Below are 15842 nucleotides of genomic sequence, written 5' to 3'. Positions count from 1 at the left end.
AAAATAAGAATACATCATAAGACCAATAAAAAAAAACATTTTTAGTGAATTGTTGGCCTTCTGGAAAGTATGTTCATTTACTGAAAATGTACTCAATACTTAGTAGGGGCTCCTTTTGCTTTAATTACTGCCTCAATTCGGCGTGGCATGGAGGTGATCAGTTTGTGGCACTGCTGAGGTGGTATGGAAGCCCAGGTTTCTTTGACAGTGGCCTTCATCTCATCTGCATTTTTTGGTCTCTTGTTTCTCATTTTCCTCTTGACAATACCCCATAGATTCTTTATGAGGTTCAGGTCTGGTGAGTTTGCTGGCCAGTCAAGCACACCAACACCATGGTCATTTAACCAACTTTTGGTGCTTTTGGCAGTGTGGGCAGGTGCCAAATCCTGCTGGAAAATGAAATCAGCATCTTTAAAAAGCTGGTCAGCAGAAGGAAGCATGAAGTGCTCCAAAATTTCTTGGTAAACGGGTGCAGTGACTTTGGTTTTCAAAAAACACAATGGACCAACACCAGCAGATGACATTGCACCCCAAATCATCACAGACTGTGGAAACTTAACACTGGACTTCAAGCAACTTGGGCTATGAGCTTCTCCACCCTTCCTCCAGACTCTAGGACCTTGGTTTCCAAATGAAATACAAAACTTGCTCTCATCTGAAAAGAGGACTTTGGACCACTGGGCAACAGTCCAGTTCTTCTTCTCCTTAGCCCAGGTAAGACGCCTCTGACGTTGTCTGTGGTTCAGGAGTGGCTTAACAAGAGGAATACGACAACTGTAGCCAAATTCCTTGACACGTCTGTGTGTGGTGGCTCTTGATGCCTTGACCCCAGCCTCAGTCCATTCCTTGTGAAGTTCACCCAAATTCTTGAATCGATTTTGCTTGACAATCATAAGGCTGCGGTTCTCTCGGTTGGTTGTGCATCTTTTTCTTCCACACTTTTTCCTTCCACTCAACTTTCTGTTAACATGCTTGGATACAGCACTTTGTGAACAGCCAGCTTCTTTGGCAATGAATGTTTGTGGCTTACCCTCCTTGTGAAGGGTGTCAATGATTGTCTTCTGGACAACTGTCAGATCAGCAGTCTTCCCCATGATTGTGTAGCCTAGTGAACCAAACTGAGAGACCATTTTGAAGGCTCAGGAAACCTTTGCAGGTGTTTTGAGTTGATTAGCTGATTGGCATGTCACCATATTCTAATTTTTTGAGATAGTGAATTGGTGGGTTTTTGTTAAATGTGAGCCAAAATCATCACAATTAAAAGAACCAAAGACTTAAACTACTTCAGTCTGTGTGCATTGAATTTATTTAATACACGAGTTTCACAATTTGAGTTGAATTACTGAAATAAATTAACTTTTCCACGACATTCTAATTTATTGAGATGCACCTGTAGATGGCTTTAAAGCTAATAAACTTGAACTATAACTACAAATTCCAGTTTTGATTTTATGGGGTCTTTAAGTGTATGAGTGTATTAAAACTCATTGAGTTGCTTTGAATTTAGTAGTTTTATTTCAAACTAGAAGAACTGTATATTTGACCACTGTCAGATGCCTTTCACCCTGTGAAGCTTTTATGATCGATTATAATACTCAAACCACATCAACCGCATGGAGACAAGCATCAGATCGGCATCAAACTGAGAACTCCTATTAATGAGTGTCATACAACATATTGTGCAAAAGAACTGAAAGTCACTTTAAAATTGCTGCGAAAGATTTGGGTAAACAAATTTATTCTCATCCAAAGCCAATGGCATGAACGCTAAGGAACAATGGTATGAGATGTAGTTTGTTACATGTTTTTGGAAGTGCTGTGTTTTGCAGGGTATGGCTAATGAGCTTTGCTCCTCTCTGTAATAACTTATGATTGTGTTCATCACCTTATCTGGAACAAACAAAGTCACGGTTTCTTACACCGTCGCAGTTTCACACACACAGACGCATTTCTCCTATCTTACAGTATGTGTTTGCTTTGACCCTGAAGTGTTTTATATTTGGCTTTATTAAAATTATGCAAATTCACATGTAATGAGAAATGTTCTGCGATCAGTAGGTGCCTGTCTATGTGCATGTGTGCATGTACGGTTGGGTGTGTGTTTTTGTGCACAGCTGAGTTGGATGACAGATATTTTCAGCTCAGCGGGGTCAGGAGACAGACTCAGGGGGGCTATAAGACTCCTGATTCAAGATGCTAAGCATGCTTGTCTGTCTCACAAATACAAGATGCTTTCATCACAGTACGGACTCACCTAGGCCGGTGACATTCAGAAATATCATTTCATTCCATTATAACATGATCAATTAATTTGCCATTTTCGTCCAAGGCAAGAATGGCCTAAACATACCCCATGCAAACACATGAATACTTCGATACTTGATTTCATGCTTGATTTCACGCTCACATTGAGTGTGTTGTTATGTGCACCAATACACTGATAACTATCAAAAACCAAAATCTGGCAGTGCAAAAAACACATACAGATGAGACTTCATCATTTGGTTATTATTTGCTTTTAACATTGGCATGCACACTCTTACACTCATTAAATAAGCCTTTAAGGACGTCGGTAAAGGTGTTTACATGTAGAGTGAAATTGGGGTAATGGGCAAAACTCCACATTCCAATCAGTTTTTTGCTTAAAGCGTTTATGACCTTTCCCTGATAAAATATACCAGTTTAAGGCACCTATAAGACTTTACAAATTGTCTGCTTATTAAGTTTAATCATGCAAGATTGTAAACATGCTCATTGTTGCATTCCAAAATGTGTTAGTTCATAATGCAACTCAAGTATACATTGCCTTCTCAGCAATAAACACGCCCGCTTTGTTTCGGTCAGGCTGCATGGATGACAGCCTACATTCTGTGTTTCATATGTTTCTTTTTGCTTTCAGAACATCATATGATGTAATAAGGAAAACACCACTATTGTCCACTTGTATAACACCACTTGTCGGCACAGCCACTGACCAGGAAAATAAAAAATGGCACTCTATGTCAAAAAAATTTCCAACCCCCGATACAGCAGACTATCGCGATCTGACACAGTTTACTGGGACTGTACAGCATCACTCCACTACTGTGGTCCAGAAACCTGAATCATCTCTTTAACATGCCAAAGTGCTCTTGACTACCGAGCATCATGATGTATACAATAGGTTATAACACTGTTCTCCATCATTTGGATATTATGTGATTAAATCCTACTTCTGTGATTGATTGAAAATGTACACAGACATGTTTTAAATAAAATGGATCTTACCTTAATTGATCTTTTATGCTAATTAGCAGTTTTGTGAATGAAGTACAATCTTTAATGAGACTAGTTTGTATAGAAAGGATGTGGGTTTGCATGGAAAGGAATGACAATTACCTGAGTTAAATACATAAAATGCAGCACTATTTGCTTGAACTAGATTGTGGATGGTTAGTGAATAAAATGCAGGTTTTGTGCTGAAATATCACATGTAAAAGTGGTGCAGCTGTTTAGGGAATTCACCCCTCATTATTTTAGCAATTTCATTTGGTGACTTGGTAACACTTACAATACAATAAGGTTCAATTTGTTAACATTAGTTAACAACATTAGTTAACATTAACTAACAATGAGCAATACTTATTAAGCATTTATTAATCTTAGTTAATGTTAATTTCAACATTTAGTAATACTAAATATAATATTAGTTAGTGCACTGTGAACTAACATGAACAAACAATGAACAGTTGTATTTGTATTAACTAACATTAACTAAGATTAATAAATGCTGTAAAAATATATTGTTAATTGTTTGTTCATGATACTTAATTCATTAACTAATGATAACAAATGGAACCTTATTGTAAAGTGTTACCGGTGACTCTAGTGGCACTGAATTTACCAATTTCAGCTTTATACATTTTTACGTTTAACCCTAAAAAGGGCAAGACTATAAAGAAACCTCAGAAAATACATTTATTGCTGTTTTCTGGCATATTTGGGCCCAAATATCTTTTTCATATTTTTCTTACAAATATTGCTTTTATTTTCAGTTTTACGGTATGTTTCCCCTAGGATACGCTGCCCTTTTAGTGTATAAAAAAAGAGTTCATGTTTTTTGTTTTTGTAAGCTGGGCTTCTTACCAGATTTAAACCCGTTCATATATATATATATATATATATATATATATATATATATATATATATATATATATATATATATATATATATATATATATATATATTTATTTTATTTTTTATTAGTTTGCTGTCAGAGCCTTTTACAGTGCTTATAAAAAAGTACCATGGTATTAACATGTTTCTTGGAAATGGTGCCATGTTTTTACTAAGTTTCTGTAGACATGGTACCATGATAATACCATAACTTTTGGACATGGTGCTATGGTAATACCATGTTTTTATCACTTGTATTGTATGATGGTAATACATAATATCCTTTAAAGTAACTTGAAGCACATTGCAAATACTATAGTATATGATGATGATTGTTATTTAATACAACATTATATTTCATTGTGCTACAGTATTACTGCCTGATACCATTACTATACCATGATACTGATCAAGCTCAACAGTGCAGCCAGTGTCCCAGGGCCTCTGACTACCAGGACTGCCAAAAATAACACATCCTGTTTACTGGCACAGGCATTTAAATATTACTCTATCACACACATTACCCTCAACTATGACCTAAACTACCATTAAAAACCAATGCAAGAGCACTTTTGCACATTTGCTTGCTGAATTCCTTTATCACTGGCATATTCTTTTTCTAATTTGAACTTTCCAAGTGCAGCAGTTAGCAACAGGAAGAATGGCCAGATGCTCTATTAGCATTCTAACCCTGACAAGTTTAGCTGTCTGTCCAGCATATCATAACCTTCATTTCCAATCACCCCGACTGTCTGAGGACCCTAGGAGCGTGAGAGGAGGAAAACAGAGATAGACATAATGAGTGTGGACAGCAGTGAATTGCTGTGTGCTGGTCTTTATTTTCTAGTTAACCTGCTTATAAGCATGATGGATGATGCCACTGGATGAATTTCAGCATGAAGAGGCTCAGACAGACTCTGGATATGTGATAGTTTTATTGATCGTTTTCACAATTACTCACTGGCCGCTTCATATTATCAAGAAGGTTTATGTGTTGCATATGTCACATTGAGTTGTGGCGCTCATGTGGGTGATGCAAATTTGAATCCAGCTCACAACCTTTTCCAGGGGTGTTTACATTCTTTAGGAAGCCAGCCTATAAATGACTTACAGTTGTCTCTCCACATTAAACTGAGATTAGAAAAAGTAAATTAACATCTAAGCAATTACACATGTAACCTTAGTTAGAAATATATATATATATAGTATCAATGATAAGCAGTGCACACCTCAGTTTCGATATTAATCACTGTTTACATGTGTAGAAATATGTGACTCGTTACTAGATGCATTCCCTGGAGTGTTTCTATTGTGACAATAGCAAAGATAAATCAGAGTGCTAATATTCTGCCTAATTTTGTAATTATTTTGTAGTTAACGTTCTGAGCATCAGTCTTATGCTATGTTTCAAATTCTTTTAACCTTTGGATGACACTGGAGACAGCGGCACGCTATGTAAGCAAACACACAGAAACACAGCGGCATGGGAAATTGTTTAAAGCTATATAGAATGTTGAAAAAAAATCATGTTGTCATAAAAATACCTTGAATGGTCTAAATTGTATCATTTGACACACAGAAAGAGGAAACAGAGATCTGTGGATCTGCATAACAATGTTGCAGGGTTTTGTTTTTATCATTTTTGAAGATTCAGTGTCTCATCACGTCTCACTCATGGCTCATTAGCTCCAGTTTTTCTTGGGGTAATAGCGTTCTAATTAATTGCTTCATCCCAAAAATACACACAAGTGTACCCAAAAGGACCTGATGTTTGACTGACGTGAGCCTCGGAGCAGATCCAAACTTGGCAACACCAGAAACAAGTGTGACAAGTGTTGCTTGTAACTGCTAAAGACACAGAGGACCACAGAGAGCTATGAATTATTGAAAGTTAGTGTCCAATCTTGAACGGCTTGAAATAGGGCTGCTCGACTTGGTCCAATTATATTTTGCAATTGTTTTCAGAAAAAAATATGATTTTGTTTTGAACTGGGATACAGTAAACTTAATGTCAGATTACATGGCTCTATGGAACAAGTGGGATAGTAAGTGGGATAATGTACAGTAAACTGGTCATTATTGCTAATAACTCTACCGGTCTGTTGAATGTTTGATTCTGATTGGTTGACAGACATTCTAAGGTGTGCAATTATTTTTCAGTTAACACACGGCTATGAAGTTTTTCCAGGTCTAGACTCCATAGCGGTTCCATTTCAATTCGCCAAATTATTTCAGTTATTTCAAAGAGCCGTACGGGCTACCACAGCAAGATAACTGTAATAAAAAACAAAGACATTGGTTAAGTAAATCGGATAAGAACGACAAACAATGTCTATAATATCCAAAATGTATTTCATTTTCAGTTAAAATGCGCTCTTGCGCTTCCTCTCTCTCTTAATTTTGCTCTGACCCACACACACACTCACACAAGCTGACACACATGCATACACCACACACACACACACACACACACCCATGTTGGTGCAGCTATCATTATGAGGACTCTCCATAGACATAATGATTTTTATACTGTACGAACTATAGATTCTATCCCCTAACCCTAACCCTACCCCTAAACCTAACCCTCACAAAAAACTTTCTGCATTTTTACATTTTCAACAAAGTCCTCGTAAACCACTTAAACCTGCCCACACACAGAGACTCGAGTTGCGACCAATAAACAGAGCCTTGATGTCGACCCACCCCCCGAGACTTGATCAATATAACAGTTTCTGTATTATCCAAAATATCTTTTTATATCTGTGGAATGCACCTTCGCACTCCCCCTCTCTATCACTCAAACCCACACTCGCACACATACGCACACACATACTCGCGAGCCGGACACTTAGCCTTGATGTCAACGGACCCCCGGGACTTAATAAAACAGTTGTGTAGCAACGTGAAAGCTATATACAAAAATGCCGAAACTACCACACTACTGCTGAAGAGTATACTTAAACTTGCATCTTGGCGGTTTGAAGCGTTGCAACTGCTGACAGGAGCCACAGCAATGTAATCGAACACGCGATCTCTTTCAGTTTCTTTCTCTCTCCCGCAACCTCGCTCGCTCCCTTACACATACACACACATACAAACACACACCACTAACTTGGTTGCTCCAATAAATGCTTAAAAGCCTCCATTGCAAGTTCTAAAGTGATGTTTTTCGAACTGGCAATGAAGAATTGGTGTGTACCAAAGCAAGACACTGAATCCGTAATGGAAGAAAGTAGTTCCAAAAAACGGCCACTGTGCTTCGTGACCACATTACCACTTAGGGGTGTGCAATATTTTTCAATAATTCAATGGTACGTCGTCTGGGGAATACAAAACCCTCCGGCTGGCTGTACATTATCTTTTCATGGAAAGGCATAAAATCTTTTTGAAACAGCAGTTTGCATGTTCAGGATGTCCATCCATCCATCCATCTTCTATAGCCGCTTGTCCTATGTAGGGTCACGGGTAGTGCTGTAGCCTATCCCAGCTGTCTCTGGCTGAAGGCAGGGAAACACCCTGGACAGGTGGCCAGTCAATCACAGGGCTAACACACACAGACATATACATTCACACTCTCACTCACACCTATGGGCAATTAAGTTTCCAGTTCACTTAACCTGCATGTTTTTGGACTGTGGGGGAAACCAGAGCAACCAGAGAAAACCCACACAAACACGGGGAGAACATGTAAACTCCACAGAGAAATGCCCGGGTGAGCTGGGACTCGAGCCAGGCACATTCTTGCTGTGAGGCGACAGTGCTAACCACTGAGCCACCATGCCGTCCTATGTTCAAATATGATTGGTGTATAATTGTGTATAAATAAAACCCATTAAGCATGTTAGTTAGAATGGTAACTATTGGCCCACTGTTTCTTCATAGTGAGTTATTAATTACAGACTTTAATATGAAGCTGACATACCCTGTGTAATCTCTTCATATCTCTCTTTCTATTGCACAAATATGATTCATACTTTTTACTCTCTGTTTTAGGATCACGTTTTGTCATCTTCCGTTTCAAAGTAAATGGCTTTATGTGGGGACGGAGCGTGGAAATACGCACATAGTGAACATCGAATCCTTCGTTTTGTCTGGATATGTCATCATGTGGAACAAGGCAATAGAACTGTGAGTACAAGTACAAACATAAAGTCAGTGCAGCTAACATGACTAATAATGCTGAAGAGCTAATCAATAGAAGCTAGAGCTCCCATGCTATCACATAATATGTGTGTCTAATACAGATAATTTGATGATGTGAAATTGAGTAAATCACCTGGAATGTGAATGTAACCAGCAATTATAAATGTCGATTTCATGGAGGACTTTTCCCAGTAGCTCTGTCCGGAGTTTATCAAAAGAACTGTACTATTAGCCCCCAGTTACAGTCTATTTACTGACCCTCATGCCATTCCAAGCCCATATGATTTTCTTTCTTCCATGGAACACAAAAGAAGATATACTGCAAAATGTCCAGAGTAATCTTTGTCATGAGGACTGAGACTGTCGAGCTCTGAAAATTACAAAAAGCAGCTTAAAAGAACCTATATAACAACTTTGGGCGAAGGAAAGAAATGACAGAATTTTCATTTTCGGGAATCTTAGGTCCAGCAATGAATCCTCTTCATATCATCAACCATTTATCATTATATAGGGTTCTTGAGTTGGCTGTATGGCTCTTTAGAGATTAATAATATTCTTGATGATTTAGATCATGTATTGGTTCTAAGTATCATCCGTTAAGGAAAAGTAAATCCTTCACAGGTTCTTTAGAGCACCATATCCAAAAGATTCAAACACGGTGACCAGATCAGTGTAGCTTAAACAAATTAGTTGCAAAATCCACATTACACCTGGCACTAGTCTACTGTCACAGACATCTAATGCAAACCTCATCCTTGCATTGGAATAAATAAGTTATCACATTAAAGCATTTCAAAGCACAGAGAATCCCTCTTATCTGTCTCTCTACACTAACATATTTAGACACAATAAAAAACACATAAACAATCACACATTCACACACATCTATGCCTCTTTTCATAAATAACTGTGCAAGTCAACAGCAACACCTCAGTCTCAAGAGTGATAATCTGACAAGCAAATAGCTTGCGAGTGTCAATCAAGTCTCCTCCTACACAAGAGGCTCTTGGCAGCTTCCTTACAGACAGATGTTAACATTAGCGTAAGTAACCATAGATGCATTTCTGAAGGACATTTAGATTTGTCGCCCTCATGCAGCCCTCTACAGATCCTTTAACCACAATACCCTTACGTCCTTAAAGTACGTCTTTAAGTAGCTCAGTGCCTCATCAAGTGTGTGCTAGTATATCTGCATTTTTCAAATGAGTGGACTTGTTCCTAGTGTTTGATTATTCTGAAGGGCTTTTAAAGGTGCTCCTTGGTAAATGCTTCATTTTGAGTCATTATTTAAGTTTTTATATTCTTCTGCACAGAAGTGTTTAGTCATGTGAACATTTTGCTGTACTGCAGGATGTAAATGAAATATTCAGGGTTATTTAATGAAATAGTTCACCCAAAAATGAAAATTATCTCATTATTTACTCCCTAATGTCACTCCAAATCAGTATCAGACTTTCTTTATTCCATGAAACACAAAAGGAACACTTTTTGAATGTTCGTTTTTACATATAATAAAAGTGAATAGTCACTGTGTGTTGTCAAGTTCCAAATATGGCCCTTAAAACCACAGTTTAAGTAGTCTATACGACTAATGCACATTATCACAAATCTTTTGAAACCATACGATTACTTAGTGTAGCAGGCAGAAATTTAAATCAATTGACAAGTACAAATTTTAATTTTTGGGTGAACTGTTCCTTTAAGCTATAAGTTAGAAAGGCTGTTAGTCACAACTTAGTGTTAGGCACGACACACACAATATATTCTCAATATTCACAATGTAGCACAGCCTTGGCTCCCTTGTTGTGTTTAAATAAAAGGGTAAACAAATTCCCATGAACCCTTTAAGCTCTGAAGGTTTTTTAAAGGGTCACAACACCCCCCTGTTTCAGCACAGTTGAGCTCTCACCACATTTTTAAAAGATGCACTCAAAGTGGGCGTGATCAGCAGCTGAGTGAGGGGAGAGGGGGAGTGAACCCAACAACTGTCTGATCAAGTCACTCAGCTTTATTTTAATAATGCAGTTAACGGCATCAAATATTCTCACAATTTCTCATAACAGAATGCACAAAAATATTATACACTCTTTTGTAAGCTCACAGTACTTTACTCACGCTGGTAATTTATATCTGTAATTTAATACGCAAATAAATGTCAAGCCATGTGCTCTGTATCGAAAGTTATGTTAATGTTTTTACACTTTAATAACTTTTGAGATTGATGATGATGATTTACAAATATAAGTACTTAGATTGGTTAACACACTGACATTATGGATGGTTGTTTGGATGGATGGATGGATGAATGGATAGTGTTTGTGTCTAGGACAATCAGTGTAAACCACATCTCTAACGAGTCCCAGTCAGAGACACTGCACATCACCGCATATCTCAAAATACTCACGTTAATAAATGCATGCTGCGCGAACATTTAAAAGGTGTTGCCTTTGAATGAAAGCCTGTCCCACTGTCAGCAACACAGGGGGGACTTGCATCACAGTACTATCAGCTAGGGGTGTAACGATCCATCGATCTGGATCGATGCATCGATCTAATGACCAATGATCCAGTGTTATCGAGACAACGTGAAAATATCGATATAGAATTGTTTTTAAGATGTACCTTTATTTTAATACTCTCATGTCAGCCACATCTGTACGCATTTCCGTCAGGCGATGAAGCAACTTTATTACATTCATTTGACTTTATGAGAGCTAAATTTTCATGTGGGACACGGATGCGTGCAGGGTTTTTAAAGCCAAACTGTGCTCTGCTATCCGTGCAGCGTTCGCACGCATCAACCGGGCGTCCCACGAAATGCAAGCTCCATTGACAGGATCCATGTGAGCGCATCAACCGGGCACTCCTTAAAATGTGAGCTCTCATGACAAACGCAGAGTGGCTCACACGCGCGATTAATTCGGGCTTCCATCGATATCGTTGCGCATGCACCCATTTGAATTTGACGTGAGAATTTGCTATTTTAAAGTACCATGGAGAAGTTCAACCATGTGAAACATCTTGACAACGCCGACATTCTGAACAGCACTAATGAGGAAAAGAGAAACACCTGCTGCCCAGCACTAGCATCAGTTATAAGACTTTACACAACTACACATCAACAAACTTACTAACATTTATCCCAGTTAACTGTAACAGAATTTTTCGTTACATCTGTGGAAGTTGTAGCCAAGAAAACTGCAGATAGCACTGATAGTTGGAAACAAGTTATGGTATGTAAGTATTTTGAACTGGACTAAACTGAAAAATCAGCTGTCATCAAACGAGTGATGAACACTTGTGTGTGACTTTATTTTTTATATTATTTATCTGTATAATTTTTTTCAGCATCTGAAATACCTTATTTTGTTGTGGATGTCCCAATGTGTATACAGAGAGCCGAATAAAATAATCAAATTATATTTTGGTTGCATTTGAGGGCAAAAAAAACAAAACATGTAATTGATTGTGTAAAATAGGTACATAATATGGGAATATCGATCGCAGGCCCCTGAATCGAATCATATCGCGGCAGACTTTGAAGTATCAGCAAATATCAGATCGCAGGTCAAGAGCTTCGATTTAAGATCGTATTGTGATGAAACGTCTGATTTACACCCCTACTATCAGCTCTCTCAGCTGACTGATGGCGCTTGAAGCTGTGTCTCGTTCGGAAGGCTGCGTCCACTGGAGGTTGCATTTGTCAGCCACATACGTCATCGAGGCAGAAAAGCGCGTAGGACACTTTGAATGCAGCCTTCGAATGCGACCTTCTTTCACGGGAATTCAGAGGATGCATGAGGTGTATCCTTCATGGGCACTCACAACCCACAATTCTTTGCTTCAAGTAATGTTAATTCCCAAGTTGAAGTACCTCAGTAGATGGGTGCAGAGTATATAATATGTATAATTATATTAATATATAATTAAAATAAAGTATTAGACTAAAAGTACACCTGTAAAATCAATTTTCTTTTCTCTTTGCATCATTATAAATCTCCTAAAATGTACCTCATACATTCCCTTCTAAAGGGACTTTGTTCCCTTCTCACTCAAAGCGCTTGCGCTTGTTAAAGAGTGGCGTGCTGTCATAGCAACCATGATGAGTTCTGTTTCCGTTTTGTCCTACGAAGGCTGTTGGGTTCAAATGAGGCTTTTTTAAAGGAGGACGCTCAGTATACTGTAGCCTTCAAAGGACGCATCCTACCTAGCACGCAGCTTTCGAAACGGACTTGAGAGTTTGAAGCACTGGTCATGTGCATGGCAACGACTCGCTCGTTAAAGGATAAAGGCCACACCTTCTCATGAATGATAGAGAACACCTGTTGACTCGATGTTCATTTCAAATCTGAAAGACGAAAATAGCCCGAAAAAGCCATAAATATACACTTTTCCTCTTGAAAAGCAAAAAACAAAAAAAATAAACAAAAAAAATAATGTTTTTAATTCTCTGCACTTGTGTGCAAGACATATACTGTATACCTGTTAACATCTAAAAAAAATTTGTTTAAGTGTTTCGTGACCCTTTAAAGATTTCCTGTTTCAGTGGCATACACAAAATTAAAGACTTATAACTTGAAAAAAAAAAAAAAAAAAAAAAAAAACAAATACCAAGGAGGGTCAAGTGTTTGGTATCATTGTAAAGAAAATGTACAAAAAAAAAATGATATAGATTATGATACATTCTGAGACTCTCAGCCTAAGAAACTTCTGATAAATAAAAATAAATAAAACAAAAATAAAATAAATAATGAGCCAAGAATTTACTTTTTTCTTATTTTTTCTGGTGTAAATATGGTGGCTCCGAAAAACTTTTTTTTTTTCAGTCATGTCAACTGTATCTGAGCTAAATTTTGTGTTGATATGACAAAGCAGTCCAAAGTTATAGCATTACAAAAATGATTTATCCTAGTGTACAAAAATGCCTCCATGTGTCCAAAAGCCTCTCTAAACAAATACAACATAATAATTGTATGTAAGAACTAATTACACATGCAAACACAACAATGACTAAAGGTTTGCATAGCATGGAGACCTGATTTTAGTAATGTGATTTTACAGAATGAGTGCCTTTTGACTCAATGAGTCTGCAAAATGCGGCATATAAGCAACACCAACATAATTGTCAAAGACGTATACTTAGCTATTACTTGCTATATTTTTGTATATGTGTAAAACAAATAGTCTGGTTGTATTATACTCTATGAGAGCTTTCCAACAACATATGATACATGGATATTTAATGAGTTTGACTTTTTTACTGATTGCAATAATATGTAAAGTGCAATTTGTTTTTATAAATCATCAAAATGGAACACTCCTGATTTGTCTGCAAATTTCAAAGCACTTGTTCCTTTTTAGTAATAATGCCTGTATGCATTGGAAAGTAGAGCTTCTAAGCTTTTAAACAATGCCTATTTTGTGTTGGTCAAGACTGTAGTTATTAATATTTAGACAATTATATTATATTCTCGCTGGCCAATCTGCTGGCCCATCCGATCTTAAAGTGTTAAATCTTTATTTTGTTAAGTAGTTGAGCAGTAGCTAGGTGAACTGGAGTTTTGTGTAATAATTGTTACTATTTCATGTGTTTTAAATTAAAGTTGAAAATAAGCCGCCATGGGGCCTGGGTAGCTCAGCAAGTAAAGACGCTGACTACCACACCTGGAGTTGCAAGTTCGAATCCAGGGCATGCTGAGTGACTCCACTCAGGTTTCCTAAGCAACCACTCTACCCAACCCGTTGTTAGGGTGGGTAGAGTCATGTTGGGTTAACCTCCTCATGGTTGCTATAATGTGGTTCTCGTTCTCGGTGGGGCGCATGGTGAGTTGTGCGTGGATGCCGCGGAGAATAGCGTGAGCCTCCACACGCGCTATGTCTCCATGATAATGCGCTCAACAAGCCACGTGATAAGATATGCGGATTGACTGTCTCAGACGCGGAGGCAACAGAGGTTTGTCCTCCGCCACCCGGATTGAGGCGAGACACTACGCCACCACGAGGACTTAGCACGCATTGGGAATCGGGCATGCGAAATTGGGTAGAAAAGGGGAGAAAATCCACAAAAAAAAAAAAAAAAAAGAAAATAAGCTGCCATATTCCTATAACAGATAATATTAAAAGTGAGGTGTAAATCTTCACCTTCTGAATGCTTCTGAAGTTCCCGTTCTCTCAGAGTGTGCGTGATGGCAAACGTTACCAAAACAAAAATCCTGATGGCAAATGTTACCATACCATTGCTGTGCAGATTCGAAATTCCCTTTGGAATTGACGTCATTATAGAGAAGAACATGGTTGACATGTAAAAAAAGTATTGTGATTACCATATTTGTGTACTATACTTTAAAGAATAACATGATATTACAATGGTACCAGAAACCATGGGATTACAATGGTCCATTTTTGTAAGTGAAAAGAGACTTAAATGAATTTTTAGCAGAACATAAAATAATCACAATATTTGTCATATCGTGACACACATCATGATAATGTATTGTGGAATGCTTGCCGATTCCCCTACTGTTATTTCTGCAGTCTACCAGAGTTAAGGGGAAAGCTTTTCTGCCATGGCTTTCATGACCAAGTTAATGTGTTGTTTAAACCTGACACTTTTAAACAACAAAGCAGCACAGTAGTTTTTTCCAGCTGCATTTGGGAATAGGTGAAGAGAAATGCATAAACACACTCTCTGTATTGAGAATATTCCCCTTTATAGAGGCAAAGTGCAGCTTATTTCAATAAATAAATATGAATAAATATAAACACAGCCCCTGTGTGCCGAAAGCAGGCATCCTCTGATGGAAATCAAGTACAAGGATGAAAAGGAGAAACCCAAGATTAGTTTTTCCCCCTCTTGAGTCACACATGAATAAGTGAGGGAGAAAGATGAAAATAGGAGATGGGATTCAATGTAGAGCGAGAGATTAACTGATATCCCGTGAACCTCAGAACCTACAACAAAATCCATTCTGTTACAGCTGCCTTCAGATAACAGGACTCTCTCAATCAGATGTCTTTCCACATGAACCTCTCAAAACCTTCATATGGAACAAGATATCTGACATTTCCTTCATTTTTGGGTGACATCCTTCAAATGTGCAGCCATGCTCTACAACCCTCAGGAACATCATTGCACGTTCTGTGCTCTTGTCTTGACTCACACACTGTTTATCTTAAACCTCTGTGCCTGTAGTGTAGCTCTCTGAAGGCATAGCAGAGCATGCTGGGAACCCTGATCCTAACCATAATCAGTCCTTCACAGATCTACCTTGCTGCAGAGAGCGAACGTCACGCCTACATCACCAAGTAATCTGTTTTACCCTTTCAACGTCTTTTGAAACGCCATTGAAAAAAAGGGTTGTTCTAGGTCATGCTGCACGTTTTAAAATGTGGATTGTCTACTTAGATGCTCAAATCTTTTCATACTTGGCTAATGTTTTTACATAACATCGCTTCTAATGTTTCTCAAACTGTTCTAGGAGTCTGACAGTGTCTCTCAAGCCTGTTAAGGTTTTTAACGGTTTAAGATTTCCCAGAATTATCCT

General features: G+C 38.0%; 1 protein-coding gene across 9 annotated transcripts in view; it reads left to right on the top strand.

Annotated features, from left to right (window-relative positions):
* Positions 1-15842, top strand: part of LOC127447113 (syntaxin-binding protein 5-like) — a 261085-nt gene that overhangs the window by 128737 nt on the left and 116506 nt on the right. For all 9 annotated transcript variants that reach the window (XM_051708704.1, XM_051708703.1, XM_051708697.1 and 6 more), the window contains exon 5: positions 8149-8283. In XM_051708704.1, coding sequence (XP_051564664.1) covers positions 8149-8283 — 135 coding nt within the window. The remainder of the gene's footprint in view (positions 1-8148; positions 8284-15842) is intronic.

Source organism: Myxocyprinus asiaticus, chromosome 10 (genome assembly GCF_019703515.2).
Source record: "Myxocyprinus asiaticus isolate MX2 ecotype Aquarium Trade chromosome 10, UBuf_Myxa_2, whole genome shotgun sequence".
NCBI lineage: Eukaryota > Metazoa > Chordata > Actinopteri > Cypriniformes > Catostomidae > Myxocyprinus > Myxocyprinus asiaticus.
This window is presented reverse-complemented; position numbering and strand designations above follow the sequence as displayed.